Source organism: Ambystoma mexicanum, chromosome 9 (assembly GCF_040938575.1).
Source record: "Ambystoma mexicanum isolate Mex_15411 chromosome 9, UKY_AmexF1_1, whole genome shotgun sequence".
Taxonomy (NCBI): Eukaryota; Metazoa; Chordata; class Amphibia; order Caudata; family Ambystomatidae; genus Ambystoma; species Ambystoma mexicanum.
Window position 1 is genome coordinate 45,563,878 of NC_090931.1, and position 27,625 is coordinate 45,591,502.

Here is a 27,625-nt window from a genome sequence, read left to right on the forward strand (position 1 = left end):
CTGGGAGGCACCAGGTATGTATTCTGTCTGTCACACATGTAACATGTTCTGTGCTTCCAATACAATATTGTGAACTTATTGACACTCTCTCATCTAAAGCGCTATTGGTTAATAGGCCAGCAAATAGAAAACTACCATTTGAATGATCACTTTTCAATCATTTAAACAGAAGAACATTTTGCAGCAAGTTTTCTGGCAATGAGCAAAATCCCCTTTGACAGAGCATGCTGGGTGCAGAATGAGGCTGTCCTCCCACCCCCCCCCGGGAGTCTGGGGGTGGATCCACACCCACCCGGTAGGGCCGGGTGTGTGTGACCTTCAGCCAGACACTGATGCATGAGGAGAAGGCCCTCTGTGAGTGAATAAGGACCTACTGATTATACCCTCCCCGTGAAAATAACCATTAACAAAGTCTTCCATGCAAGATTCGGTGACTCTTCGGTGTGATGATGATGATGAGTCTGGGAGGAGGGGAGCAGAGCAATAGCAGGAACACAGAAGATTGACTGACCTTTCAGAGGAGTAAGAGCCGCCGTTGTCTCTTCTAAAACACACAAGAAACATGCCAAGTTTAGCAGAGTCAAGAAAGACATATGGAGACTTTCCATGTAACAGCAGACTTCTCGGATATGAGCACAAAGACATGTAATCCCCCACAATGCAGTCAATAATCTTATGTAAAGTAACTGCGGACGATAAGATTAGATTCAAAATTAATAAAAAAAATTAAAAAAAGTTATCCCAGGGAACAGTATTCCAGGACCTCAAAATGAATTCTGCGGCAGTTTATGGTTATGGTCAAGTGGCACAGCGAGTAGGGCGCTCGCGTTGACATCCTGCTAACCATGTTCGAATCCCAGCAGTGCTCAGATACCTGAGGGTTCGTAGCGCTATATAAATGCTAAATTATTATTATGTATTTATTTATATACGGGAGGAACAATGGTCTTTTTCTCACAAAAGAACGTACAATAAATATGAAATCAGAATTTTTGGGAAGCAGTGAGCCTCTTAAAATGGGGTGAGTTTGAGGGACATTATGACGAAGTTGTGGAGGGGAGTAAACGGCAAGTCATCTGGGACCGGGGTCAATATATAAGTGTACAAACATAGATTAAGGACAATGAACATTGGACATTTGTAGGCGGTAGGGCCAGCTGTGCTCAGGATGTGACCATGATGGGTGAAGTGCTAGAGTGGAGGCAGAGGAAGTGAGGGCCAGAGGAATGTTAGAGACGAGGGGAAAAATGTTAGCTAGCAGGAAAATGAGAGGTAGGTTAAGGGGGTAACTCAGAGGCGAGGAGGTAGGCTTTTAGTTTGGTTTTGAGCACATCTGTATGGACTGTTTCTCACATGTCAGAGAAAGAGAATTCCGTGCTAGTGGAGTAAGAGGAGAGAAAGAGCGGAAGCACAGGGAGGGTGAGGCACCACAAGCGTAGTCAAGGAGGCATGTAGAGTTGGATAAGGCATGTAGAGTTGGATAGAGGGGGATAGATACTGTGGTGCCTGACCATGGATAGACTTGTGAACCAGGAGAAGACATTTAAATATGCCCCTGTTTTGCATCGTCAGCCATCCAGCCTGGTGACGGTACGAGGAAGTCGATGTGAAGTGAGGGAGTTCAAATAGAGCCCTGGTAGCGAAGTTAATGATCCTGTTGATTGGACAGAAAGCATAGTTGGGGAGACCAAAGAGGATACTGGTACAGTGGTTCTGTTAGAGAAGATAAATCATTGTTAAGAGATGCTTGGCAGTGTTGAAAGGAAGGAGGTGCCTGATTTTCCTAATATTTGGGAGGATGAGGCGAACCGCTGTTCTGGTTTTGGAGATGAAAGTAGAGAAGGTGTGAGAAGGGTCATAGCTGATGATGAGGTATCTATCTGAAGAAGAGTCAGGCAGAGTGCCTGGTAGGGACCAGATAGGCAGAGGAAGAGACGAGAGAGAGCTTTTGGCAGGGAAGCAGAGCACCTATGGGTTGGTAGAGTTTAACATCAGAGAGTGCAACGTATGCAATATTTGATGGCAGAGAGAGAGTTGGGAATGTTGATAGAGATATCAGAGGAGAGTTCAGGAAAAGAGAAGATTATGTGGGTGTAATCTGTGAAGTGTCGGTACGAGAACCCAGAGGAGGAGATTAGTGTCCCAAGAGCAGAGGTATAGAGTGTAAAGAGGTGTAGACCCAAGACAGAGCCTTGTGGAACACCAAACGTTAGAGGAGTGAGTTGAGAGCTGTTATTTCTCCAGGAGACAGGGCATTGGCATGGTGCAAGGTAGAATTCAATCCAGGCAAAAGCTCGATCACAAATCCCATGAAGAAAAGGAATATTAAGGAGATCAGAGTGATCAATAGTGTCAAAGGAAGCAGACAGGTGAAGGAGAATTAGGATAGAGGATGGGTTCAGTGCTTAGCAGAGGCAAGGAAGTTGTACGTATTCATGACAGACTTTTCTGTGGAGTGACATGACCGAAAACCTGCTTGTAGGGGGTCTTGAAGGTTGTGGATGTCTTAACATTTGGTAAGATGGTTCAACACATCCCTTTCTAGCACTTTAGTGTGGAAGGAGAACACAGGGCATATGTTAGCCAGTAAGTTCGGTGCATTCCACGACTTTCTTAGGAGAGGAATAACCGTGGCTGTTTTGAAAACAGGGAAAGCAAGCAAAGTCGAAGGATAGGTTGAAGAGTTCAGAAAAGTGATAGGCAATAGGCCTGACTAGCTGAGGGGCAGGAGGACCTGATTGGGCACAAGAGGTGGTAGCGTTCATCAGTAGAGGACATTGTCAGTATTAGTGTGACTAAAGTGGGAGATAGAGGCAGAGAATGATGGTTAGAGCAGGGGGAGTATAAAATGTAGGAGGAGTCAGTGTGAGTAAGGTCAGGGGAGAGACTCTAATTTTGGTAATTTCTGCAGTTAACTATTCAGCTAGGTTATGAGCTGTGAGAGTGGAGTTGATAGTGATAGATTTAGGAGGAGTGAGGAGTGAGTTTCGAGTGCCCTATAGCTGGCGAGGATGGTTGAAGTGAGAGTCAATGATTTCGAGATAGAATTCCCTTTTTGCTCTGTCACGAGAGGACTTGAGAGAGTTCAGGGCAGAGAGATAAAGTTGCAGGTTCTCATGCGAGAGGTTATGCCACCATTTGCGCAGCAGCTGAATCATGTCTGTGCGGAGAGAGCGCATCAATGGGATGACCCATGGCTGGGGATGCTGAGACTTAGGGCTGAAAGTAAGCAGTGGGAAGAGAGAGGAGAATCAATCATATAGTAGGGATTGGAGTTGGAGAAGCCAGTGTTGGAAGCTGTATTGTGTGTGATGGAGGAGATTGAGAGCCTTAGGTCCGAGAGAAGAAGGGAATGGCAGAAGGTTTACATTTCCTTTTAGTAATATGTGAACCAAGTGTTGAGGACAGATCATAGGGTGGAAAGGAACTTGTGTTGGAAACAATTTAGGGATCAGTTGGAGATGGTGTGACAGAAGCATTAGTGGCTGAGAGAAAGGTGGAGATGAATAAGAGATCCAAAGAATTACCCCTATGTGGGTAGGAAGGTTATGGACAGAGTGGGGACTGTGGTTTCTATAAAAACACTGATGTTCAGACTTCTGAGACGTGGTTGGAGAGGGAAGGCTAATGTCACCTAAGTGAACAAGTTGATGTTTAGTGTAAAGAGAATCAAGGAGTTGCCCAAGATCATCAATGGTCCAGTGGGCCCAGGAGGGCGATGGATGGAGAAGATGGGAACCGAGTGAGGCAGAGCAAGAGTAGAGATGGTGAATTCAAAAGAGGGCGGAGAGGACGTGGCACTGGAGATGTGTTAGACAATGAGGAGGTAAGAGAGTGGGTGGCTGACGCCTCCTCCTCTGCCAGTCAGTTGAGGCTAGTGAAGGAGGGATAGTCTGGAGTCGTGTAGGGCGCCCAGAGTGGCAGTGGCAGAAAGAGACATCCAAGTCTCAGTGATAGGAGGGAGGTCTAGGGGAGGAGAGCTGGAGTGAAAGTATTCAGTGATAAATTAATATTTCCTCAAATGTCCTTACACCGGTTCTAGGTGAAACCATCTTTTGGACTGGATGGCCATGTGGATTATTGGACCTCAGTATTGCCTATTCACTCAAGGCTGACTGTGTTTTCTTGCCCCTCCTTCTACTGATTTACCCAATCACATGTTTATGTATCCCCTAAGTCATTTCCCCCTTTTCCTAATCAGCTGTCACACTCAGTCAGAATAAAGGAGGCCGACATTGAGACTATCCAGTGGGTGCTCAGACGTTAGTCATCACCATTACGCAACCATGGCATGGGTGGGAAGGTATGGTGCATTAAATAGTTTGCATGTGTGTTGGGGTGCAGGTGGCCCTCCAGAGCATGTAGCCCAGTGTGCCATACATGTTCTTGATGGCGGGTCTCTAAGTCGAGTCATTTATTTTGATTCTCTTGAGAAATCTCTGTTGATGATTCATGTCTCAGCAATTAATGCTTATTTGTATGTTCCCTAGATCGAGTGGATACCTTTGGTAAATGCTCCTGTTGACTCTTGGTGACCTTTCAGTCTATAGCTTTGTGCCATATGTTTCCCTGCAGGACCAGTTATAAAAGACATGGCTTCTCACCCAATGTTTAAAACATGGTGTACTGTAAAATGTAGAATTTGAATGCCCTCCCAGCCCAGCCCAGAAGCAGCCTTTGCTTCTGCAGGCTCTAGTTACCCTCTGGCCCTTGCTAATTAATGTGCAATATGAACATTGATACATGTGACGTTAAACATGCCTGAGTGAGTTTGCAAGATCAGTCTACACTACCCAGGGGTGTGGACTGATGAGAGCTTGTGTTTCAATGGACTTTTTGGCTCAGTGGCAAAATGCTGCTTGAGCTATTTTTATCATGACATGTTACAAGAATATTTAAAGCACCACATTGCGGCTGCTTAGAAGAAGTACTTAGAAGTGTTGCGGCTGCTATTGCTCTTTCCAGTTTTGTAATATGTTGGGGCCCCTGCGCTCAATCTGACACCTCAGCAAGAGTCCAATCCAGGAATTGGACAGGGGTGTTGCTAGGTCTGGAAAAGACCCTGGGCTATGCTGATGTCGGAACTGTCGAGACTGGGGGCTAGCTATCCTTTTGATTATAGCTCCTGAGATTCTATCCGGGGCTACTGCCAAAACACCAGGAGCCAAAGCCCCCTTAGCCCCCCCCCCCCCTAGCAGTGTTCCCAAGTAGAGCGAGAAGGACTTGGGAATACACAAAACTGCTTCATTTTGTTCATGTTGATTCTACTTATTATACAAGGCTCCAGAAAGTCTGGCAAATTCTCCATACTTATCTGTCCCTCACTATGTGTTCCCTGCTCCATATGCGAGTCATGTGCAGAGCAGTCTATGACCCCCTTGTCATGGTCAATGCGATGTTCAATAAAGACAAGCACAACACGGAGAGATGGATTTGTAGGCACATTATGTGATGGTTTTTCAAAGCAAAGTTCCTCATATGGATCCCTTAAATCTACAGTGTATTCTCCTGAGCAGCCGGTCAGGTGACTGGTGAATATTCAAACATAAAATAAGGTCCTTTGGATGTGCCAGGCTGAGATCTCGCTGAATCCCGCAGGCGGTCCATAAAGGATTAGGGGCTCCACGCAATGAAGAGTTCTTCCTCCACTATGGATAAAAGCCCATACACTTGCAATTCCCCTCTGATATTGATGTCTAGGTATATTTCTCGCAGTAGGGATGACCCTGCGGTCCAAATCGAGTACTGACGGTGTCAGGACTTTGTCAGTTGCACCCCAATGTAGATCTAGTTGGTTATTTCACATACGAACTCTGCCACCTTCCTTTTTCTGATCACCTTTCAGGCACTTCGTAGGTCGTACGGAAAAACCTGACATATTAACGCATGAAGAGGATTCCAACAGAGCCTAGAATATTCGAGGCCGCGCCTCCAAGACCCAAAGAATGAGCTGTGCTGGGCACGGAGATGACCACGTGTTCATGGTCAACTTGTAATAATGACATTTCTCTTGACACTGCCCCATGACAGACTGTATCTCTTTCGTGATCTTTACTCTGCTAAGCTAATGTGCGGGATTGATGGGATGTGGCGGGTGGGGAGGTGGTTATATATGCATCCCAATCCTAGCTGCCTTCTAACACAAGCTGACCTCTTATCCCGCCCTGGAGAGAGGGATCGTGGGTGCAGTGCCAGGAAATGGTCTGTAAACATTGATCCAATTTCGTGAACAGAGTCAATATATGTGAAGCCAGAACACAACCTCAGCTCTGTTCCTGAATGTGTTCTGCAATTTTTGATTAAATGCTAAACACAGAGTGATTTTTATGGATTGTTTTTTTTTTTTGTTCATGCAAGGGAAAAGAAAACGTCTTTTTTTTTTTTTTTTTTGTTTTGTTATACTGGGCGCTGCAGTTCTGGGATTATTGATTGCAAACACTATAAGAGGGAGATGCCAAGATGGCATGGGTGACATCACATGCATGGTGTAGAAATCCACGTGAAATGATACAATGCCCTGCATTGCTCCCCGCTTGGTGTGGATGTGGGCAGGCCTGCTTCCCCACATCCACCAAGAGAAAAGGGCAGGCCACCCTTCAGTCAGCGCAGAGCGGAGATCAGAACTGGTGAATACAGCGGGTTCACGGCTACTCCTTTCCTGGTGACCAGAAGGCCAATGGCCCCAGGTGGCAGGGTCCTGCCAAGTGCATGTTACACGCCCCACATTGCCGCTACATACACATGGTACGGACTGATGCAGGTGGAAAGGGCCCGATCACGCAGAGCAAGATGGCCTCTGACACTTGTGAAATATGCCACCTATATGTATGCAACACACAACATAATGGCACGGACATTTTAATTTGGAACGTGCCTTTATTACTCTTGAGAGAAGTATGTGTTTGTCTGATTTGTCTGCTTATGTTTATTTATTTATTTATTTATTACATATTGTTGTATGGCATACTTCCATTGGGCACTCTCTGCTCAAGGATGGTGTGAGATTGAGGTGGAAAGTGAAAATAATGGCGGAAGAGAGAGGGGGGTAAAGACAACATAACTTAGGAATCAGGAAACAGTCCTGTCAACTGGATTATAGACACTCTTATTTTCCATAAAATAATCGTCACCTGAAATATACATATATATCTCCTGGAAGTCGCCCAAGGTGTGTATTCATAAAGGGGACTCTCGATCGGCTCCTTTGTAGGGTAGACTATTTAGTGTCACCTTCACTGTAGCTCCCTAAGACCTGCACAGACTAAAGAGACCCCCGAGACACATTCGCCAAGTACAGGCTCTCATGACGTTATCATGAAGTGTGGGGCCTAGACCAGCCAAACTGTTCTTCCGCAATATGACAGTTCACCAATGTTCTAAAATCTTAAAGTATTGCATAATCTCTCAATGTGGCTTTTGTGAATGTTTTCCTTGTTTACTGTTTATTTGGAGTGTACCTAACATTTGTTTGAGTGTACATAATGCTTGTAAACTGTATATGATACAATGCCTTGACAATCCGTAAACTACAGTGAAAGCATAGTTTGATGGCTTTAGAAAGGTGTTGCACTCAGTAGAACAGGACTTACAGCGTTGTGCAGCATCCTTGAAGACATTTGCACTACTTCTTTAAAGCTTGCTTTAAGGCCAGTGAGAAGATTGCTCATGTATAAAACATGTGAATCACCCTGTGTTTACAGTGTTCTGCTTGTTTGCAGACTATGTTAAAGCAGAACTTGAAAGGTTTGCAAACACCCTGTAAACTGTAAAAAACAAGATTGCAAACTGCAGCGATGTTGCAAACCTTTCAAAATATCTTGTAATCACTTAGACAACATATTGCAGAGTGTGTTGTTTTTCAGAAAAAAAATATGTGCAAAGAAATAAACGCAATTAAAAATGTCCTACTACTTTGAAACCCCAGGAATGTGAACATGTATAAATAAGTACATATACAGTTTGCACAAGATTTAAAAAAAAAATCCAAAATATTTTACAGCTGAAGCTATGTGATAGTTTGCACATTTGGGGAACTATGCAAACTATTGATTTCATACAACATTGCGATTAGAAGTTCCAAGTGCAAATCTGTATACATCCATCTTCTGCTTGAATGTTGGTTCTGGTGAGAAATCCATCAGTCTACGGGTGCAGGGGGGCTTTGGGAGTTGTGCAAGCTGTCATTAAGGCTGAGGGCTGTGAGGATAGTTCAGGGGCAATGCATGTGTCTAGGATGCAGGACAACACAGAGCAACACAGGTTCAAAGCCTGGTCCCACGCTTAGAAGCTGGTCTCCAGTGTTTAGTGTGCAATAAAAGATGAATTCATTCATTGTATAGCCTATCCATACTTGTATTTACCTCACTGCATGTGTTATGATGTATGGTATTAAACATCATCAGCACATACATGGGTAGGTAGGTATATATATAGGATCAGGACACAAATAAGGCATGAAGGTACTGCCTGGACCAAGATAATCGAAATATATAAAATGGATTTTAATTATATTGCTGCTTCTGCTGGCTTTTACATGAAAAGTAATCAACTGTAAACATATTGCACATAATAAAAAGTACAAAGTGCATATATAAAGTGCAGTGTGCAGAAAGGTGCATGAGGTGCTTCCCCAATTATGAAAGTCTAATGTGCAAAAAAATGCCATCAACTCCTAATCAACCAAGACAGACTGTCTCTGTGTTGATTCACAAAGTAAAACATCCAGTAATAGAAAAGAAACAACCGTTTGAATTAGAGTGTATTGCAATCATACAGAGTATTTTCATTATGCCAAAACTCGTGCAGGTGTTCTTATGTTGCATTCATACAGTATGTGTTCATTATTCCAATGGTCTTAGTCACCATTACATGTTCCATGTCCAAGCAAAACAGCTACATCTGAATAATAAGTCAAACCTGGAACAGAACTTCTGTGTTTTATCAGTGATGTTAGTGTTGATATTGTAAAGTTATGTCTAAAATAAAAGGATGCGGCTAATTCGAACACTCTCACTCTGTACAGCTGCGTGTTGTGATTCTAGCCCTCCTGCATGCAAATGTTTACACATCCCAAATGCTGTAAAGAAAATGTCAACTGTAATATGACATTTTAGTGCAGTTATGTTTCAACAGGTTTTCAAACAATTACATTAGTTGGAAATATAATGTTACCTGAATGTTGTCATTGTCGTATAAATATGTTTTGAAAAGTGCGTATGTTTTGTGAACCGATATATACTTCATGTTTGCAACATTCCAGAACTTTGTGTTGACATGGACTTGCAGAACTACATGATTTGTTCATGTATAAACACAATAAATAGAGAATGTGCAATACTGTTTAACATGTGTAAACATTTGTAAACATAGTTTGCAAACGTTTACATGCAGGATATCATATTAATGCACCATGTTGTCATGGGTGTACATGTCTTTGCCTGGCTTTCTGATATACAAAAAAATACAATTATATAAATAATGTTTGACATGTGTGTAAACATCTAATGCATTGTTTTTAAATTATTATACAGGTTACCAGATTATTATACCATGTTTTCATGTATTTAAATATGTCTGTACACTTTGTTTTTTTAAATCCAGGACCAATAGAACTGCTTGATTCTGAAGGAGCTTGTATTGTTTTATCACTTTCGTTGGGTTCCTGCATAGTTGCAGTTACAGGTGGGATAAGAACCTGGTCTCCGGAGAAGGATCCATTAAGATGGAAGTCGAGGAGAGTGGCCTTGTTTTTAATCATTTGGTTTCTGCATCATCAAGTTCATTATGGACATGAAGACGTCTCAGGTCTCAGTGCCTAGCCATTTTAACAAGGGTGTATTGGAAGGCCAAGGAGAGTGGCCAGTGGCTCAGTAAACACGATAAGTAATCTGAAGAGTTGGAGTTTTATTTTTCAGCACGTATTCAGTCACTGCTCAATACTATGTGGATCTTACTTTGTCTGAGCAGCCTCAGAGTCCGGACATCCTCATCAGAGATTTGGAAGTGGCGTGTAAAGGAATTAATTAAGGTTGACAGCAGTTTTATGTCAACATTGAATATCCAAGGGTGTGTGTCTGTGGGGGGTGGGAAGGCGTCAATGAAGCTTACAGCACAATGCAGGTGGGAGATGGGAGATGTTAAGTCTGAGAGTTATGTGTTAGGTTTTCTGAGGTGCCTTCCATCCTGGAGGGATGACACAAATAACAACAATAATGTTTTGCCCACAGGCAGCTCGCGGTGAAGTCTCTGATTGTAGCTTCGACATAAAGTTTGTGACTGTTCAGTAGTTGTCACGGATAGAAGAGTCAGCATTGTTGTTTTCTTTTCACGACTGGGTGGCCATTGATTATTAAGCTTCTGTGCAGGCTGAGCCCCTCTTCTGTGAAGCATTGAACAGAGCAGTGATGCGAGAAGCCAGCGTGCAAATCTGTCTTTGCGGCAAAGATCTATCCGGACTAATTATGTCTACACGTGACATGTCATGTTGAGGCTGTCGACCCAATGTAAGCAATTCAAGGTCTGTGATCTGATCCCTACCCACTGTAAACAACTAACTTAAAACTGGACACTTGACAATGCTGCCTGGCCTCTTGCCCACACTGACCTGTGGAAACAACTCTTCCATTGCTGGATTGCCAGCACCCTGATGCGGGGTCAGGGAAAGACTGCTACTCTATGATAAGCCGTGGAACACACAGTGCTGACTGGACATTTGCACATTATCGGTACCACCGGGAGCTACCTGAGATGAAACTCTTATCCCAATGATATCATCTAGAGCCTGTTTCTTGCCTTGATTGATACTGAGGATGAGGAGGAAACACAACAAAAAATCAGCAACGCCAAGTTTCAAAAGGCAGCGTTAAGGACATGCAGGCTTGAATATTAAACTGTTGATAGTCAGAGAGACGGAACAAAGCACCCATTGGTGATGGGTGATGTGACCAGCCAGATGCAAGAAGGGGCAATCAGAAGGCGAGAGCGCTAGACAATCATTTAAGTGCATTTCTGGAAGTGGTGCATTTCAGAGATACAGGAGCAAATCCTGGCCATCTCAGATGTGCAAATATGGAGCATTAAGGCGCCGATCAGACCCAGGAAATAGGGGCACCACACGCCCTCTCTTCTTATACTGACTAGAAACTGTAACGACCTGCCCAACGTCATGTTGAGATTCCAAAGATGAGAATTAGCAAGAGGTACCTATCCTACATGTTTCATTTATACAATCCAAAGGGATTAGAAGAGGTCAATGTTTAGTTTTCTTTTATCTAATTCAATCCCGTTATTATGACCGGAAGAAAATAAGACCAATATATTTTAAACCATTTGATACTGGTGATTATTGGATAAATACATAGAAGCTAATAGCACGTGTTTTCATTGTTAATCGTGTGGCAGGGGGTATCATGTTTCATACTGTATGTTATGTGTTCTCTATGTGTACGTGTTCTTGCATGTGTGGGCATAGACAGAAACACACACGCGCACACAGACACACACACACACAGTAGCCCATTCTGCCAGCCTCTGCAGAGTAACAGTGATATTTGAATCTTCCTGTTCAATTCTCTCAATAAATTGCAACAGCAATGTCCCCAATTTCACGGAACAGCATGAATGGTAACTATCAAGATGCAAAACCGTCTCAAACCACCTCCCATGGGGAAGGACTTCGCACACGTCCCAGAGGATGCGCGAGCGCGACTATCACGTGTTAAGTATTTCTGTTAGTATACACACTGCACACCATGAGCTGTGAAGCAGAAGAGGTTATGACCATCTTGCAGGGCTCTGGGAATCACAAGATGAGAGCTGCCATGCAGGAAGAAAGGAAATAGAGAAAGAAAAGGGACGTAACACGGAGCTAATGAGTGTGCCATGGCCTCAGGAGTGCACTGTAGCGCTTCAAGCTGACACTAGGCTTCAGTGAACCAATGGGAACGAGGGCAACGTTTCCAGGCCACCACACACCTCAAGTCCATGAAATGGAACCTGCAGAGTCTTAATCTGCATCTAGAATCCAGGTGTTAAGACCGCAAGGCCCAATTCCCCAGAATCCCAGAGGTGGGCTTGATTGAGTGTTCTGCGCTTTTGGAAGTCGAGGACTGGTTTGTCTTTTTGGATGGAGATGGGCTATACCTCAGGACCATTATTATTTCATTATTGGCAGCAATAGTTGAATGAATGCATTGACAGATGGCTCCATCAATGCAAACAGAAGGAAGTATTGGGTGGAATGAGAGGCGGGTAGAAGCCAGGGGGGGCTTGGTGAGCTCAGGTATCTGTGGGAGACGGGGGGGGGGGAATTCATCCTAGCTGTAGAACCTCGCTGGGTGAGGATAGCAACTTAAAGGCATGAGCTGGGAACGTGTTATGGTATATCATTGCAGGGGATGAGTTCCATTGCTGATTGCTGGCTCCGTGAAGGGGCATGCTGTGAACGTGTTATGTTATATCATTACAGGCGATGAGTTCCATTGCTGATCGCTGGCTCCGTGAAGCGGCATGCTGGGAAGGTGTTATGCTATATCATTAGAGGCGATGAGTTCCATTGCTGATCGCTGCCTCCGTGAAGCGGCATGCTGGGAACGTGTTATGCTATATGAATACAGGTGATGAGTTCCATTGCTGATCGCTGGCTCCATCAAGGGGCATGCTGGGAACGTGTTATGCTATATGAATAGAGGTGGTGAGTTCCACTGCTGATTGCTGGCTCCGTGAAGCGGCATGCTGGGAACGTGTTATGGTATATCATTGCAGGGGGTGAGTTCCATTGCTGATTGCTGGCTCCGTGAAGGGGCATGCTGTGAACGTGTTATGCTATATCATTACAGGCGATGAGTTCCATTGCTGATCGCTGGCTCCATCGAGGGGACATGCTGGGAACGTGGTATGCTATATGAATACAGGTGATGAGTTCCATTGCTGATCGCTGGCTCCATCAAGGGGCATGCTGGGAACGTGTTATGCTATATGAATAGAGGTGGTGAGTTCCACTGCTGATTGCTGGCTCCGTGAAGCGGCATGCTGGGAACGTGTTATGCTATATCATTGCAGGGGATGAGTTCCATTGCTGATTGCTGGCTCCGTGAAGGGGCATGCTGTGAACGTGTTATGCTATATCATTACAGGCGATGAGTTCCATTGCTGATCGCTGGCTCCATCAAGGGGACATGCTGGGAACATGGTATGCTATATGAATACAGGTGATGAGTTCCATTGCTGATCGCTGGCTCCATCAAGGGGCATGCTGGGAACGTGTTATGCTATATGAATAGAGGTGGTGAGTTCCACTGCTGATTGCTGGCTCCGTAAAGTGGCATGCTGTGAACGCGTTATGCTATATCATTACAGGTGATGAGTTCCATTGCTGATCGCTGGCTCCGTGAAGCGGCATGCTGGGAACGTGTTATGCTATATGAAAACAGGCGATGAGTTCCATTGCTGATCGCTGGCTCCATCGGGGGGGACATGCTGGGAACGTGGAATGCTATATGAAAACAGGCGATGAGTTCCATTGCTGATCGCTGGCTCCATCAAGGGGACATGCTGGGAACGTGGTATGCTATATGAATACAGGCGATGAGTTCCATTGCTGAACGCTGGCTCCATCAAGGGGACATGCTGGGAACGTGTCATGCTATATGAAAACAGGCGATGAGTTCCATTGCTGATCGCTGGCTCCATCAAGGGGACATGCTGGGAACGTGGTATGCTATATGAATACAGGCGATGAGTTCCATTGCTGATCGCTGGCTCCATCAAGGGGACATGCTGGGAACGTGTCATGCTATATGAATACAGGCGATGAGTTCCATTGCTGATCGCTGGCTCCATCAAGGGGACATGCTGGGAACGTGTCATGCTATATGAAAACAGGCGATGAGTTCCATTGCTGATCGCTGGCTCCGTGAAGGGGCATGCTGGGAACGTGTCATGCTATATGAATACAGGCAATGAGTTCCATTGCTGATCGCTGGCTCTGTCAAGGGGACATGCTGGGAACGTGGAATGCTATATGAATACAGGTGATGAGTTCCATTGCTGATCGCTGGCTCCATCAAGGGGCATGCTGGGAACGTGTTATGCTATATGAAAACAGGCGATGAGTTCCATTGCTGATCGCTGGCTCCATCAAGGGGACATGCTGGTAACGGTCATGCTATATGAATACAGGCAATGAGTTCCATTGCTGATCGCTGGCTCTGTCAAGGGGACATGCTGGGAACGTGGAATGCTATATGAATACAGGTGATGAGTTCCATTGCTGATCGCTGGCTCCATCAAGGGGCATGCTGGGAACGTGTTATGCTATATGAAAACAGGCGATGAGTTCCATTGCTGATCGCTGGCTCCATCAAGGGGACATGCTGGGAACGGTCATGCTATATGAATACAGGCAATGAGTTCCATTGCTGATCGCTGGCTCTGTCAAGGGGACATGCTGGGAACGTGGAATGCTATATGAATACAGGTGATGAGTTCCATTGCTGATCGCTGGCTCCATCGGGGGGCATGCTGGGAACGTGTCATGCTATATGAAAACAGGCGATGAGTTCCATTGCTGATCCCTGGCTCCATCTGGGGGGCATGCTGGGAACGGTCATGCTATATGAAAACAGGCGATGAGTTCCATTGCTGATCGCTGGCTCCATCGGGGGGCATGCTGGGAACGGTCATGCTATATGAAAACAGGCGATGAGTTCCATTGCTGATCGCTGGCTCCATCGGGGGGGCATGCTGGGAACGTGGAATGCTATATGAAAACAGGCGATGAGTTCCATTGCTGATCGCTGGCTCCATCGGGGGGGGCATGCTGGGAACGTGGAATGCTATATGAATACAGGTGATGAGTTCCATTGCTGATCGCTGGCTCCATCAAGGGGCGGGCTGGGAACGTGTTATGCTATATCATTGCAGGGGATGAGTTCCATTGCTGATTGCTGGCTCCGTGAAGGGGCATGCTGTGAACGTGTTATGCTATATCATTACAGGCGATGAGTTCCATTGCTGATCGCTGGCTCCATCAAGGGGACATGCTGGGAACGTGGTATGCTATATGAATACAGGTGATGAGTTCCATTGCTGATCGCTGGCTCCGTGAAGCGGCATGCTGGGAACGTGTTATGCTATATGAAAACAGGCGATGAGTTCCATTGCTGATCGCTGGCTCCATCAAGGGGACATGCTGGGAACGTGGTATGCTATATGAATACAGGTGATGAGTTCCATTGCTGATCGCTGGCTCCATCAAGGGGCATGCTGGGAACGTGTTATGCTATATCATTGCAGGGGATGAGTTCCATTGCTGATTGCTGGCTCCGTGAAGGGGCATGCTGTGAACGTGTTATGCTATATCATTCCAGGCGATGAGTTCCATTGCTGATCGCAGGCTCCATCAAGGGGACATGCTGGGAACGTGGTATGCTATATGAATACAGGCGATGAGTTCCATTGCTGATCGCTGGCTCCATCAAGGGGCATGCTGGGAACGTGTTATGCTATATGAATAGAGGTGGTGAGTTCCACTGCTGATTGCTGGCTCCGTGAAGCGGCATGCTGTGAACGTGTTATGCTATATCATTACAGGTGATGAGTTCCATTGCTGATCGCTGGCTCCGTGAAGCGGCATGCTGGGAACGTGTTATGCTATATGAATAGAGGTGGTGAGTTCCACTGCTGATTGCTGGCTCCGTGAAGCGGCATGCTGTGAACGTGTTATGCTATATCATTACAGGTGATGAGTTCCATTGCTGATCGCTGGCTCCGTCAAGGGGCATGCTGGGAACGTGTTATGCTATATGAATAGAGGTGGTGAGTTACACTGCTGATTGCTGGCTCCGTGAAGCGGCATGCTGTGAACGTGTTATGCTATATCATTACAGGTGATGAGTTCCATTGCTGATCGCTGGCTCCGTGAAGCGGCATGCTGGGAACGTGTTATGCTATATGAATAGAGGTGGTGAGTTCCACTGCTGATTGCTGGCTCTGTGAAGCGGCATGCTGTGAACGTGTTATGCTATATCATTACAGGTGAGGAGTTCCATTGCTGTGGGTGTTGATGCTTGTGTCACCATATTCATCAATGACATAACATACATATGTATGTATGGGCGAGATAGTGGGCACTGATGGAGGCGGGGGTGTGGATGGAAAGTCAGTGGAGAGATTTCAAACTTACAAGGATATATTGTCAGAGATATACTACTATTAGTTTTGTTCATTCTAATTAATCCTGCTGTTACTATAGTACTGCTACTACTAATACTCCCACTCATCCTCCACCTCCTACTCCCACCACTACAAAATAATATCACAACACTACTACAGTTACTACTATTCTTCAACAGAAACCACTATTACTCCTACTACTAGAAGTATTTCTACCATTGCTACTACTACACTTATAACTCCACCACTATGACTATTTTTCTACTACTACTGCTATTAACACTACTATGATTACTTATTCTATTGCTACCACTACTACATGTACTTCTACTAAGTATACCATTACTACATCTATACTATTATTATTGTTACTATTAGTACCCCTACTACAATCTCTATTTCTACTAGTAATACTACTAGAGTATCACTATTACTACCACTAGTAATTCTAATGCAGCTGCTTCTATCACCACTACTATGATATTATTGCCATTGCTATTAATTGTATAGCTGCCAATACTATACTTATAATACTGCTGCTGATGCTGCTGCTACTATTACTACCACTACTACTATCACTATTAATACTTCAATAATCTCACCACTGTGACTATACTACTACTATGCCTACTACTAATACTTCTGTTACTAATAATAGCAATAATATTAATAATACATAATGTGCGAGTACTTCTACTCCTGCTACTACGACCACTGCTACCTCTATGACTATTATACTAGTCCTCGTACTATTAGTACTACTATTAATGCTACTTTGATTATTAATTATACTACCGCTATAACTATTTTGCCACCTGCACTTCTATACTACTAATACTACTGCTAATAATAACAACAAATGGGTTATTACTTCTACTACTACATATACACTAGTACTGCTCCTACTACTAACACGCATGTAATATTGTTACCACTACATCTATTAATTCAGCTTCTACAAATAATAATTATACTATAACTATTTCTACTGCTGGCTCTTCCATAGTGCTATGACTACTACTTCTTCCATTGTGTCACTACTCCTATAGCTGCTGGAATACCTTCCTATTGCTAATAATCATTCTGTTATTACCACTACTAGTGGACATTGCTACTGCTAACAATTGACTACTATTTCTAAACTGCCAGCGGTGTAAACAGCACCAGAAACTGGTCCCTTTTGCGCACGGGCTGCAGGTGCAGCTGCCACGTGCCCACTCATTTTAGTGGTACTCAGTGGCTGAATCACAGCCAATCGAAAGGCTGGATCCATTATACCAGGATGCAGAGGTGGAACATAGATCTCGGTAGAGGGGTGTAACCCCCTGAGATATACAATGACAATAAAGTGAATGGTCTGTCTCAAAAATATCACTCGTGGTTCAATAGGTCAGTCAATGCAGGGCCATCATTGGGTACGACTTTGACGTTAAAGGGCAACCGTGGGCCACCTATTAATCACACACTTTCAACCAACAGAGTAAAACAAGTGGATTTTATTGGCCAAGAGGAACAACTAGTTTTCATTTTAGAAGACAGGTTTGTGATTGGATGGGCCGGGAGGAAATGAGCAGGCATTGGGGGGATAACCTACACATGGACAAGTCTTTAGCTCAGTGGTAGATAGAGTTAGTGGCCCGGATCTAAATAACAATGTCATCGGAACAGAAACGTCTGGAAAAAACACGTATCAAAAATAATTATAGACAATTCGTAGCAGAATATGCAACAAGACAGTGTGAATGTTCAATTTCAAGTAACAAAAGAGAATAACACTGAACAATCATACATGACACACAATGACCCTGAAAGGATGGTGACTCCTGTACCACAGCACACTAATTAAACATGCAAACAGAGCAATCAAGCACATACATGCAGCAATTACAATCTTTCAGGAAATCTAAAACGAGAGGCCTCAACGACAAGGGAAGCAGGGTCTTCGGGATCTAGGCCACTTGTTGAGACTACTCATTTGAGAATTCCTAAGTCATCCATTTTTTGATTGCTGTTGTATGTGTTTGTTTTGTTATGGTGCTGTTGTAGAGCAGTCACCGTCCTTGTAGGCTCATTGTATTAATTAAGTGTGTCATGTATGATTGTTTAGTGTTATTCACATTTGTTACTTTAAATTGAATATTCACACTGCCTTGTTGCATATTTTGGTATGAATGTTATATGCATTTTTGTCTTTGTGTTTTTAAATTGAATGAAATATTTTGTGACGAATGGTTTTTCCCATTCGTTCCTGTTCTGTCTGCATAACTACTGTTCCCCTGGGTCTGGATTCAGTGACTCCTGCTTTTCTGTATGCTCATTTCAGATCCAAGTAAGCCGATCCCTGACCAATTGATGACATCGAGTGGACATCATCTATTGGGCTGATTAGCGGGACACCAGGAAAGCTTCATCCAATGGCCGTCCCCTACACTGAAAAGAGTGGACTATTCCACATGCAGGTCCTTGGAAAAGAGCTGAGAGATGAGAGGATAGTTTGGGCCAGAGAGGAAATGAGAGCAAGGTAGCGGGGATTAGGGAGCACCGGGTAAATCATGGAACCGTACTGACCTGGGGGCAAGGTGGCAACCGTGGGAGCGCTTACTCCTATGCCAGATGGAAAATAACAGTATCACAAATGGAGACAAATGGGAGAAGAAAAAAAAATACATGTTCACAGTTCATACAAGTGGGAAAGAAACTACATCATAAAACAAAGGCATGCACCACGAGAAGGGAAATGACAGTAATGACATTTTCAGAAGTGACAATGTTTTCCTGGTTTTGTCATGTCCTCCCTTTGCTCATTGCAACAGGCATTCTGTAAGTCCAGCCGGCTACTTCTCCACAAGCGTCTGCTGGATCATGTTTATGGAATGCGATAAGAAGGAGCAGGTTCATTTCCAAAGGCAGCGTGGGAGGCGTGAATGGAGGGGGCTGTCTGGCAAATCAACTTCCGGGGCATCAGTGGTCCAGGGATGAATATCAGTTTCTAAACCCTCAATGAGCCCCACACCTCTAGTGCCCCAGAAGGGATCCAAACAGATTGGAATTAAGCAATATGCCCCAAGTGGCAGGGGCATTACCGACTCAGGTAATGCCCCCGCTGCGAGTGGCATATTGCTATTAGTACCCCGGCCCACAATATCTGCGTGACCAGGGCACTAAACGTTTTTTTTTCTGTCCCGAATGGCTGCAGTGTTTTGGGACAGAAAAAATAAATAAATAAATAAACAGAGGATGGCCCCGCTCTGGGTCCCCACACAGTTGGAGGCTGCCATCTTCCCCCACTGGGGATGAAGGAGCAAGAACGTAAGTGGGGTGGGGAGGGCCGGCAGGAGGGAGGAAACATTTTTTTAAAAAATCCTTAACCGAATCCCCAGTGAGGGGCCAAGGCAGCCACTCAGCCGTGGGGAGGCTCGAACTGGGATGGCCCCGCTTGGAGCCTCCTCATTAGCTGAGGGGCTGCCACGCCCCCTGCCGAGGACAAGGCGGCTGGAATCCCGGCAGAGAATCAAAGGATTCTCGACCAGGTAACGACCCAGCGAGAGCCAATCAGAATGCGTGTTGCATTCTGCTTGACTCTTGCCGGGTATTAATACAAGTTAATTATAAGAAACTCCTTGTCTAATTTTGGTAACGTGGATGGAACAGCAGGCTCATCTCTACAAGGTTGGGGATCTTCGGTTAGTTGCAACACAGCAAAAATACAATTAATACCCAATGATAAAAGGGACTGTCCAGTCAAGGTTGTATACACATATCTACTTTATTATTATTACAACAGACAGGTCTAGCACAGTACAAAATACAACCCACACTGTAAAGGAACACAGAGGACACACAGTTTCATGAAGGAAAGGGATGCACTATGGATACTGACAGGAGGATAGTCAGTAAAGCAATCAGTCTTAACTGTTCAAGGTTATTTGGTTTCAGCAGCAAGGGAGCAAGGGGTTGTAAATGTCACTAGGGGGCTTAGGAGAAGGACCAGGGGGACAGAACCACAATGTAGCTGGTGCCTGAGATGCGCCTGATGCTGAAGAGTGTTGAGTCGGATCCAGGATGCTTTGCAGCTCCTGCAAAAGAGTTCAAGACAGGATACAGCAGTAGGTATCAGGCGGCAGGCAGTTCAGGAAGCGAAGCTGGATGGATGGCTGCAGGCTGGCCTATATGGCAGAATAGGGCCAAGAATCATTGTCTCTGTGCTAGCTGGAGGATCTGAAACACTGGTCCAGGTGTCTCGGGCGGCTTGTGTGAGTGCAGCGTGACAACAGTCAATGCTGCAGGCGGTCATGGTTCGAGGGCTCGAATACCTCGAATATGTCCTTGAAAGATGGACACTGGTTGATGCTTGTGTGGCACTCCTGCTAGCTTCTTTGCAGGTCTTGGGGCATCCTTTCAAGGTGGCTGGCCCAAAGCTGAGGAGAGTGTTTGCAGGCAACGGTCTTGTCCTTTGGTCAGAGACTCTCTGGCACTTCCCACCTAGGTAGCTTGCTGGCAGAACCTAGCAGTGCACGCTGTGTGCTGGCTGGGTACCGGATCTGGAGCTGGTGGACAGGTCCTCTTAGGTCAGTATCACCCTCTGTTCCCTGGGAAATGTCTAGGGGAGGGATTTTGCTTTCCTCTGGGAACTCCTGGCCTTCCTTCACTGGCAGAAGCTGTAAGGCAGACTGTACCTTCAGCCAGGGTCCAAATGAGTCCTTCTTCTTACTCCTTTCAAAGTCATCGGATGATCTGCTAAGAGGGGGACTCAGCCCTCCTTTTAAAGTCAAATGGGCTCCAGTGATCGGTGCAGGCTAAGCCTACGTTAATGAACCAATCCTGGGACCCCACCAGCAATCTTCTGTTATGTGTGAGGTCATCACCAGAGTGCTTTCTAATAGGAAAGGCAAAGGGGTGATAACATGTGCTGCTAAGTCCCACCAATCTTCCTGTCTGTTGTGGATCAAAGTGTCTCTCTGGTTAACTGAGCCCTCTGTGGCTCCTGATCAAAGTGCAGGTCTCAGTTGAAGTTTGTGGTGAGAACTGACTTTTTGTCTCCATCAAATCACATACTTCTTTCCTCTGAAAGGGGTCCCCCTGCATGGATTGCCTAGTGTAAACAGTTGTCCCAGAGATGGCATTGACTGCCTTTTATTCAGAGGGATCGGACCTGCTTCAAGTTGACATATGGCATATCAAAGAGGTGTTGGTTTCCTGTCCCCTTTCGTCAGTTCTGTGATCAGGCCTCTCACAGGCCTGTTTCAATTAACTCCCATCAGGGCGGATCCATGGAGCCTTTGATATTTAATTAGGCTGGCCATGGCAGGAGAAAGGTGTTGCCTTCCCCCTTCCTGAGATGCTTTGATGTACCTGTGTTTGTCACATTTCTGCTGAACATGACAGTGGGACTGCACCTGTAGGCTGTGTCCACCCAGAGTACATGTGTCTTTGTTGTGCGGCGAGCATAGTAAAATGTGTGCAGTTTAGCCCCACATATTTTCTGGAGGTTGCTCTCCCAACATTCCATTTCATTACAAAACTTCAAAAAGCCAAGTCAAGCTTACACTCCCCATGAACATGGTTGAATTCCTCACATGGTGGGAGTATGGGCTCTATCTGTGGTCTTCAAACAGTGGCATGAGATTGGGTCCTATCTGTGTTCTGTAAGCAGTGGTCTGAGTTTGGACCCTATACGTTATCTGTAAGCAGCAGTTTGAGTATTGCCCTATCTGTGATCTGTATGTTGTGTTGTGGGTATGGCCTTATCTGTGATATGAAAGCAGTGGTGTGAGTATCAGCAGTGGCGTGAATATGCTATGGTGTGGGCATGTCCCTATCTGTGATATGCAAGCAGTAGTGGGAATTTGGCCCTATCTGTGGTGTGTAAGCAGTGGTGTGAGTCTGGGCCCTATTTGTGATCTGTATTATGTGGTCTGAGTATGGCCCTCACTGTGATATATAAGCAGTAGCGCGAGTATGGACCCTATCTGTGATCTGTAATCCGTGGTGGGAATGTGAGCTGAATGTGTTATCTGTATGTTGTGGTGTGACAATTGCCCTATCTGTGATCTGTAAACAGTGGTGTGAATGTGGGCCCTATCTGTAGTCTGTACAGTGGTGTGAGTATGGGCCCTATCAGTGGTCCGTAAGGAGTGGTGTGAGTATGGCCCCATCTGTGATCTATAAACAGTGGTGTGAATATGGGCCCTATCTGTGATCTGTAAGTAGTGGTGTGAGTATGGGCCCTATCTGTGATCTGTAAGTAGAGGCGTGAGTATGAGCCCTACTATGGTCTGTAAGCAGTTTTGTGAGTATGGGTCCTATTTGTGATCTCTATGTTGTGGTGTGAGTATGGCCCAGTCTGTGATCTATAAGCAGTGTTTTGAGTATCGCCCTATCTGATCTGTAAGCAGTAGTTTAAATGTGGCCCTATCTGTGATCTGTAAGCAGTGCTCTGAGTATGGCCCTATCTGTGATCTGTATGCAATGCTGTGAGTGTGGGCCCTATGTGTGTTCTGTAAGAAGCAGTGTGAGTTTGGGCCCTATCTAAGGTCTGTAAGCAGTGGTGTGTCTTTGGACCCTATCTGCGGTCTGTAAACAGTGGTGTGAGTATGGGCCCAAACGGTGGTCTGAAGCCTTGGTGTGAGTTTGGGCTCTATTTGAGGTCTGTAAGTAGTGGTGTGACTTTGGGCCCTATCTGTGGAATGTAAGCAGTGGTGTGAGTTTGGGCCCTATCTGTGATCTGTACACAGTGGTGTGAGTATGGGCCTTATCTCTGGTCTGTAAGCAGCAGTGTGGGTGTGAGCCCTATATGTGATCTGTAAGCAGTGGTGTGAGTATGGACCCTATCTGTGGTCTGTAAACTATGGTTTGAGTATGGGCCCTATCTGTGGTCTGTAAGCAGCAGTGTGAGTGTGGGCCCTATCTGTGGTCTGCAAGCAGCAGTGTGACTGTGGGCCCTATCTGAGGTCTGTACGCAGTGGTGCGAGTATGGGCCCTATCTGTGGTCTGTGAGCAGTGGTGTGAGTTTTGGCCCTATCTGAGGTCCGTAAGCAGTGGTGTGAGTATGGGCCCTATCTGTGGTCTGTAAGCAGTGGTGCGAGTGTGGGCCCTTTCTGTTATCTGTAAGCAGCAGTGTGAATGTGGGCTCTGTGGTTTGTAAGCAGTGGTGTGAGTATGGGCCCTATCTGTGGTCTGTAAGCAGTGGTGCAAGTGTGGGCCCTATCTGTTATCTGTAAGCAGCAGTGTGAATGTGGGCTCTGTGGTTTGTAAGCAGTGGTGTGAATGTGGGCCAATCTGTAGTTTGTAAGCAGTCGTGTGACTTTGGGCCTTATCTGTGGTCTGTAAGCAGTGGTGTGACTTTGGCACCTATCTGCGGACTGGAAGCAGTGGTGTGAGTATGGGGCCTATCTGTGGTCTGTAAGCAGTGGTGTGACTTTAGCACCTATCTGTGGACTGTAAGCAGCAGTGCGAGTGTGGGCCCTATATGTGGTCTGTAAGCAATGGTGTGAGTATGGGCCCTATCTGTGGTCTGTAAGCAGTGGTGTGAGTATGGGCCCTATCTGTGGTCTGTAAGCAGCAGTGTGAGTGTGGGCTCTATCTGTGGTCTTTAAGCAGCAGTGTGAATGTGGGCCCTATCTGAGGTCTGTAAGCAGTGGTGTGAGTATGGACCCTATTTGTGGTCTGTAAGCAGTGGTGTGAGTTTTGGCCCTATCTGAGATATGTAAGCAGCAGTGTGAGTATGGGCCCTATCTGTGGTCTGTAAGCATTGGTGCAAGTATGGGCCCTATCTTTTATCTGTAAGCAGCAGTGTGAGTATGGACACTATCTGTGGTCTGTAAGCAGTGGTGTGAATGTGGGCCCTATTTGTAGTCTGTAAGCAGTGGTGTGGATGTGGGCCATATCTGTGGTCTGCAAGTAGTGGTGTGAGTTTGGGCCCTATCTGTGATCTTCTTAGACTCTCAATACAAACAAAGATAGTACTCACAGAACTGGTCCCTTTTTCCCTTGGCTTCTGAGTTCGTTTCTGTAGTATCGAAGTTGTGGTATGCCTCCCAGAAGGCGCTGAAGAGACCAAGAAAATGGGCTCTAAGCGCCTCGTGGGCGACACCCTCGGGAATCCCTCCGGGGAATAAAACCCGATGTGCTTGGATTCCAAAATACGTGCAGGTCTGGTGATGTTCTAAGTACAGAGTCCTTTGTACTGTTGGCCGAATTGTCCAGATGAAGTAGAAGGGAAACCCGGCTCCGTGTAGCCGAGTCTCGCAAAGGAAGGTCCGGAACAGGACAATCTTTTTGAGTCTTCTTGATGGAATCCAGGGGCAAGGAAAAGTAAACAAGACGCTCAACGGGGCAGGACGGCGCCAGGAGCAAGGTGTAAAGGAGCTAGGAGGCAAAGCGATGCTGAAGCACAAACAGGAAGGAGAGGGGAGGATACGGAAAGGAAGTACAGCCACGGGAAGGGAAAGGAAAAGGCTGAGGCGACATATTCTTTAACATCCTTCCGTACTTCAGGCCACCAGAAATAACGGGCGATTAGTTCTTATGTGGTAGAAATGCCTCTGTGTCCAGCCGTCTTGTGATCATGACAAAGATGTAGGATTTTCATTCTGAGGTCATGATTTGGGATGAACAACTGCTAATGGAAGTAGTATAAGCCTTCCTCCTGTGTCAAGTTGTAAAGTTCCACATCTTGCAGAGAAACGTCTTTGCTTTCTTTTTGGACTTCATGTAACAAGGATGCAACAAAATAAATAAATGGCATTTGGGGAAACATCCTCTCTGTTTTGGCTGGAATGTCTATTTCGGCAGAACTGTGAGACAAGGCTTCAGCTATATGGTTGCTTGTTCCGGGAATGTACGTAACAATCATATCGTAAGAAGAGAAGCAATATGCCCAACGGGCTTGCCGACTGTTCTGGCATTCAAAATTCTGTAAAGCTCTCAGATTCCGGTGGTCTGTCCTGATCAAAATAGGATGTTTTGCCCCTAGAAGAAGGTGTCTCCATTCCTGACATGACCTTTTGACCGCCAAGAGTTCCTTTTGCAACACTGTGTAGTTACACTCAGAAGGTGTAAGAGTTTTGGACATGTATGCAACAGGATGTTCTAGGCCTTTGGGGGACTTCTGTTTGAGTACTCGACCAATGGCTGAAGACGAGGCACCCGTTTCCAAAATGAAAGGTTGAGACTGATCGGGAAGTCTCAATATGCGAGCAGATGAAAAGGCGTTTTTTAGGAATTCAAAGGCTTGTTGAGCTTCATCGGTCCAATTGAACCGAATCCCTTTTTTGATAAGGGAAGTAAGGGGTTTGATGACCAGAGAAAATCTTGGAATAAATTTCCTGTAAAAATTGAAAAACCCTAGAAACCTCTGGATATCCTTACTGCTCTGAGGTCTCTTCTATAGCAATATGGCTTTGACTTTTCTTGAGTCCATGGCTGCTCCGTCAACAGAAAGGATGTATCCTAGATAAGGTATAGTGGACTGATGGAAAGAACATTTCTCGAGCTTGGCATACAAGTGATTATTTTGTAATCTTCTGAGGACTTCCGACACGTGTTGCACGTGTTCTGTTTGGGTTTTTGAAAAAATAAGAATGTCATCCAAATAAACGATAAGGGAGTGTAGGAGCAAATCAGAGAAGAGGTGATCAACAAATCTTTGAAAAACCGAAGGGGCATTGGCTAACCCGAAAGGCATCACCCTATATTAAAAATGTCCGAAGGGTGAGCGGAATGCAGTCTCTTCCACTCATCACCTTGTTTTATTCTGATAAGGTGGTATGCTCCTCGCAAGTTCAAATTAGTAAATATGGATGCTCCTCTGACTGTTTCCAGAATGTCTTCTATAAGCGGTAAGGGGTATTTATCCTTACGAGTTACTTGATTTAACCCCCTGTAATCTATACAAGGTCGTAACTCCTTACAATCTTTTTTGGGAATACAAAATAAAGATGCCCCAGCAGGACCTTTGGACTCCGTAATCAGACCATGTCGAAGATTGGTTTGTAGATACTCCTTCAAGGCCTCTTTCTCTGGTCCCGAGAGCGTATACATTCTTCCAAAAGGTACCTGTGTGTCAGGTAGGAGATCTATTGCACAGTCGTCACTGCGGTGTGGTGGGAGTTCTTTGAATTCTTCGTTAGAGAAGACTTTCTGATATTTCTGATAACATTCTGGTAAAAGATTGAGATTGGAAACAGATTGTGGTTGTGGTTCGCATTTTTCCAGATGGGGGGCGGTGAATAAGCCGATGGCACCCTTGGATAAACAGTTTGACAGGCAACCTTCGGAACCCAGAAATAATGTGCCTGCTGCCCAGTTAATGTAGGGGTTGTGTTTGACCAACCAGGGTAATCCTAGAATCACCGGGTAGTGGGCCGCCTTTATCAAATCGAACACGATTTGTTCTTGGTGAGATGCGATTCCCAAAGTTAATTCCATAGTGTTTTCCAATATGAGTCCCAAGCTTAGGGGGGTCCCATCTACTCCTTCAACTGGGATTGCAACAGATTTGGTCACTCTTTTGATTTGGTTTCGACTGGCCCATTCTGAATCCATGAACAGTCCTGCGGCTCTGCAATCAATCGGGGCAGGAATTCCGCTTAAAGTGATTTCCTGACACTGTAAAGTGATGGGCAACACCACCATTCTCTGGGAGGTAGGAAGGCAGTCCAGGGAACTTTTGCAATACCCGTTCATGGTTCCCTTCATGGACGGGTGGCGGCATTTTCCGAACGTCGGGGAGGTGTCAAGGTGCAATCGGACAGTATGGGCTTATCAGAACCGCAATACATACATAAGCCCAAAGTCTTCCTTCTGAGTCTCTCTTCAGGAGTTAGAGGTCCACGGGCAGTACCTAATTACATGGGTTCGCTTTGTTCGCGTCGGGTGAGGTTCTTTGTAGAATCATTATATGGAGTGAAGGCTGGGGGCTTATTTTGATTCTTGCGGCGTTCCGAGTTTCTTTCCTGTATGCGATAATCCATCTGGAGTACTAGGGAAATCATTTCTGCCAGATTTTGGGGTCGAGCCACTCGAGATATCTCATCCTTCAATTCTTTGCATACATTTCTTCTGAAGACTGTGAGGAGAGCATCATCGGACCAGGCAGTTTCTGTAGCAAATTGCTTGAATTGTGTAATGAAGGAGAGTAAATCAGTGTTACCTTGTTTTAAGTCCAGGATTTGGTCTTGAGCCGTAACCACCAGTTCTTTCCGGCCAAACATGGCCTGAACGCTGTTGACGAATCCTGCTGCAGAATCCATCAACTGATTATTGGTGGTAACAAGGGCAGTAGCCCAAGCCAAGGGGTTACCTGACATGTTTGAAACCATGTAGCTAACCTTGGCTCTATCAGTGGGAAAGTAGGTGGGTTTCAAAGTAAAATGTACCGTACATGAATCCAAATATTCTTTAACTCTTTTTGGATTGCCATCATATTTGGCCATCGGCAAGGGCACATGGG

The 27,625-nt window shown here is 45.4% G+C and overlaps 1 protein-coding gene across 5 annotated transcripts in view; it reads right to left on the reverse strand.

The window, feature by feature from the left end:
- NTM (neurotrimin) overlaps nt 1–27,625 on the reverse strand; it is a 1,023,678-nt gene that overhangs the window by 8,600 nt on the left and 987,453 nt on the right. For 4 of the 5 annotated variants that reach the window (XM_069614123.1, XM_069614126.1, XM_069614127.1 and 1 more), the window contains 2 exons: nt 18,742–18,777; nt 512–544 (listed from right to left, as the gene is read on the reverse strand). In XM_069614123.1, coding sequence (XP_069470224.1) covers nt 512–544; nt 18,742–18,777 — 69 coding nt within the window. The remainder of the gene's footprint in view (nt 1–511; nt 545–18,741; nt 18,778–27,625) is intronic. The other variant, XM_069614124.1, reaches the window with a different exon arrangement.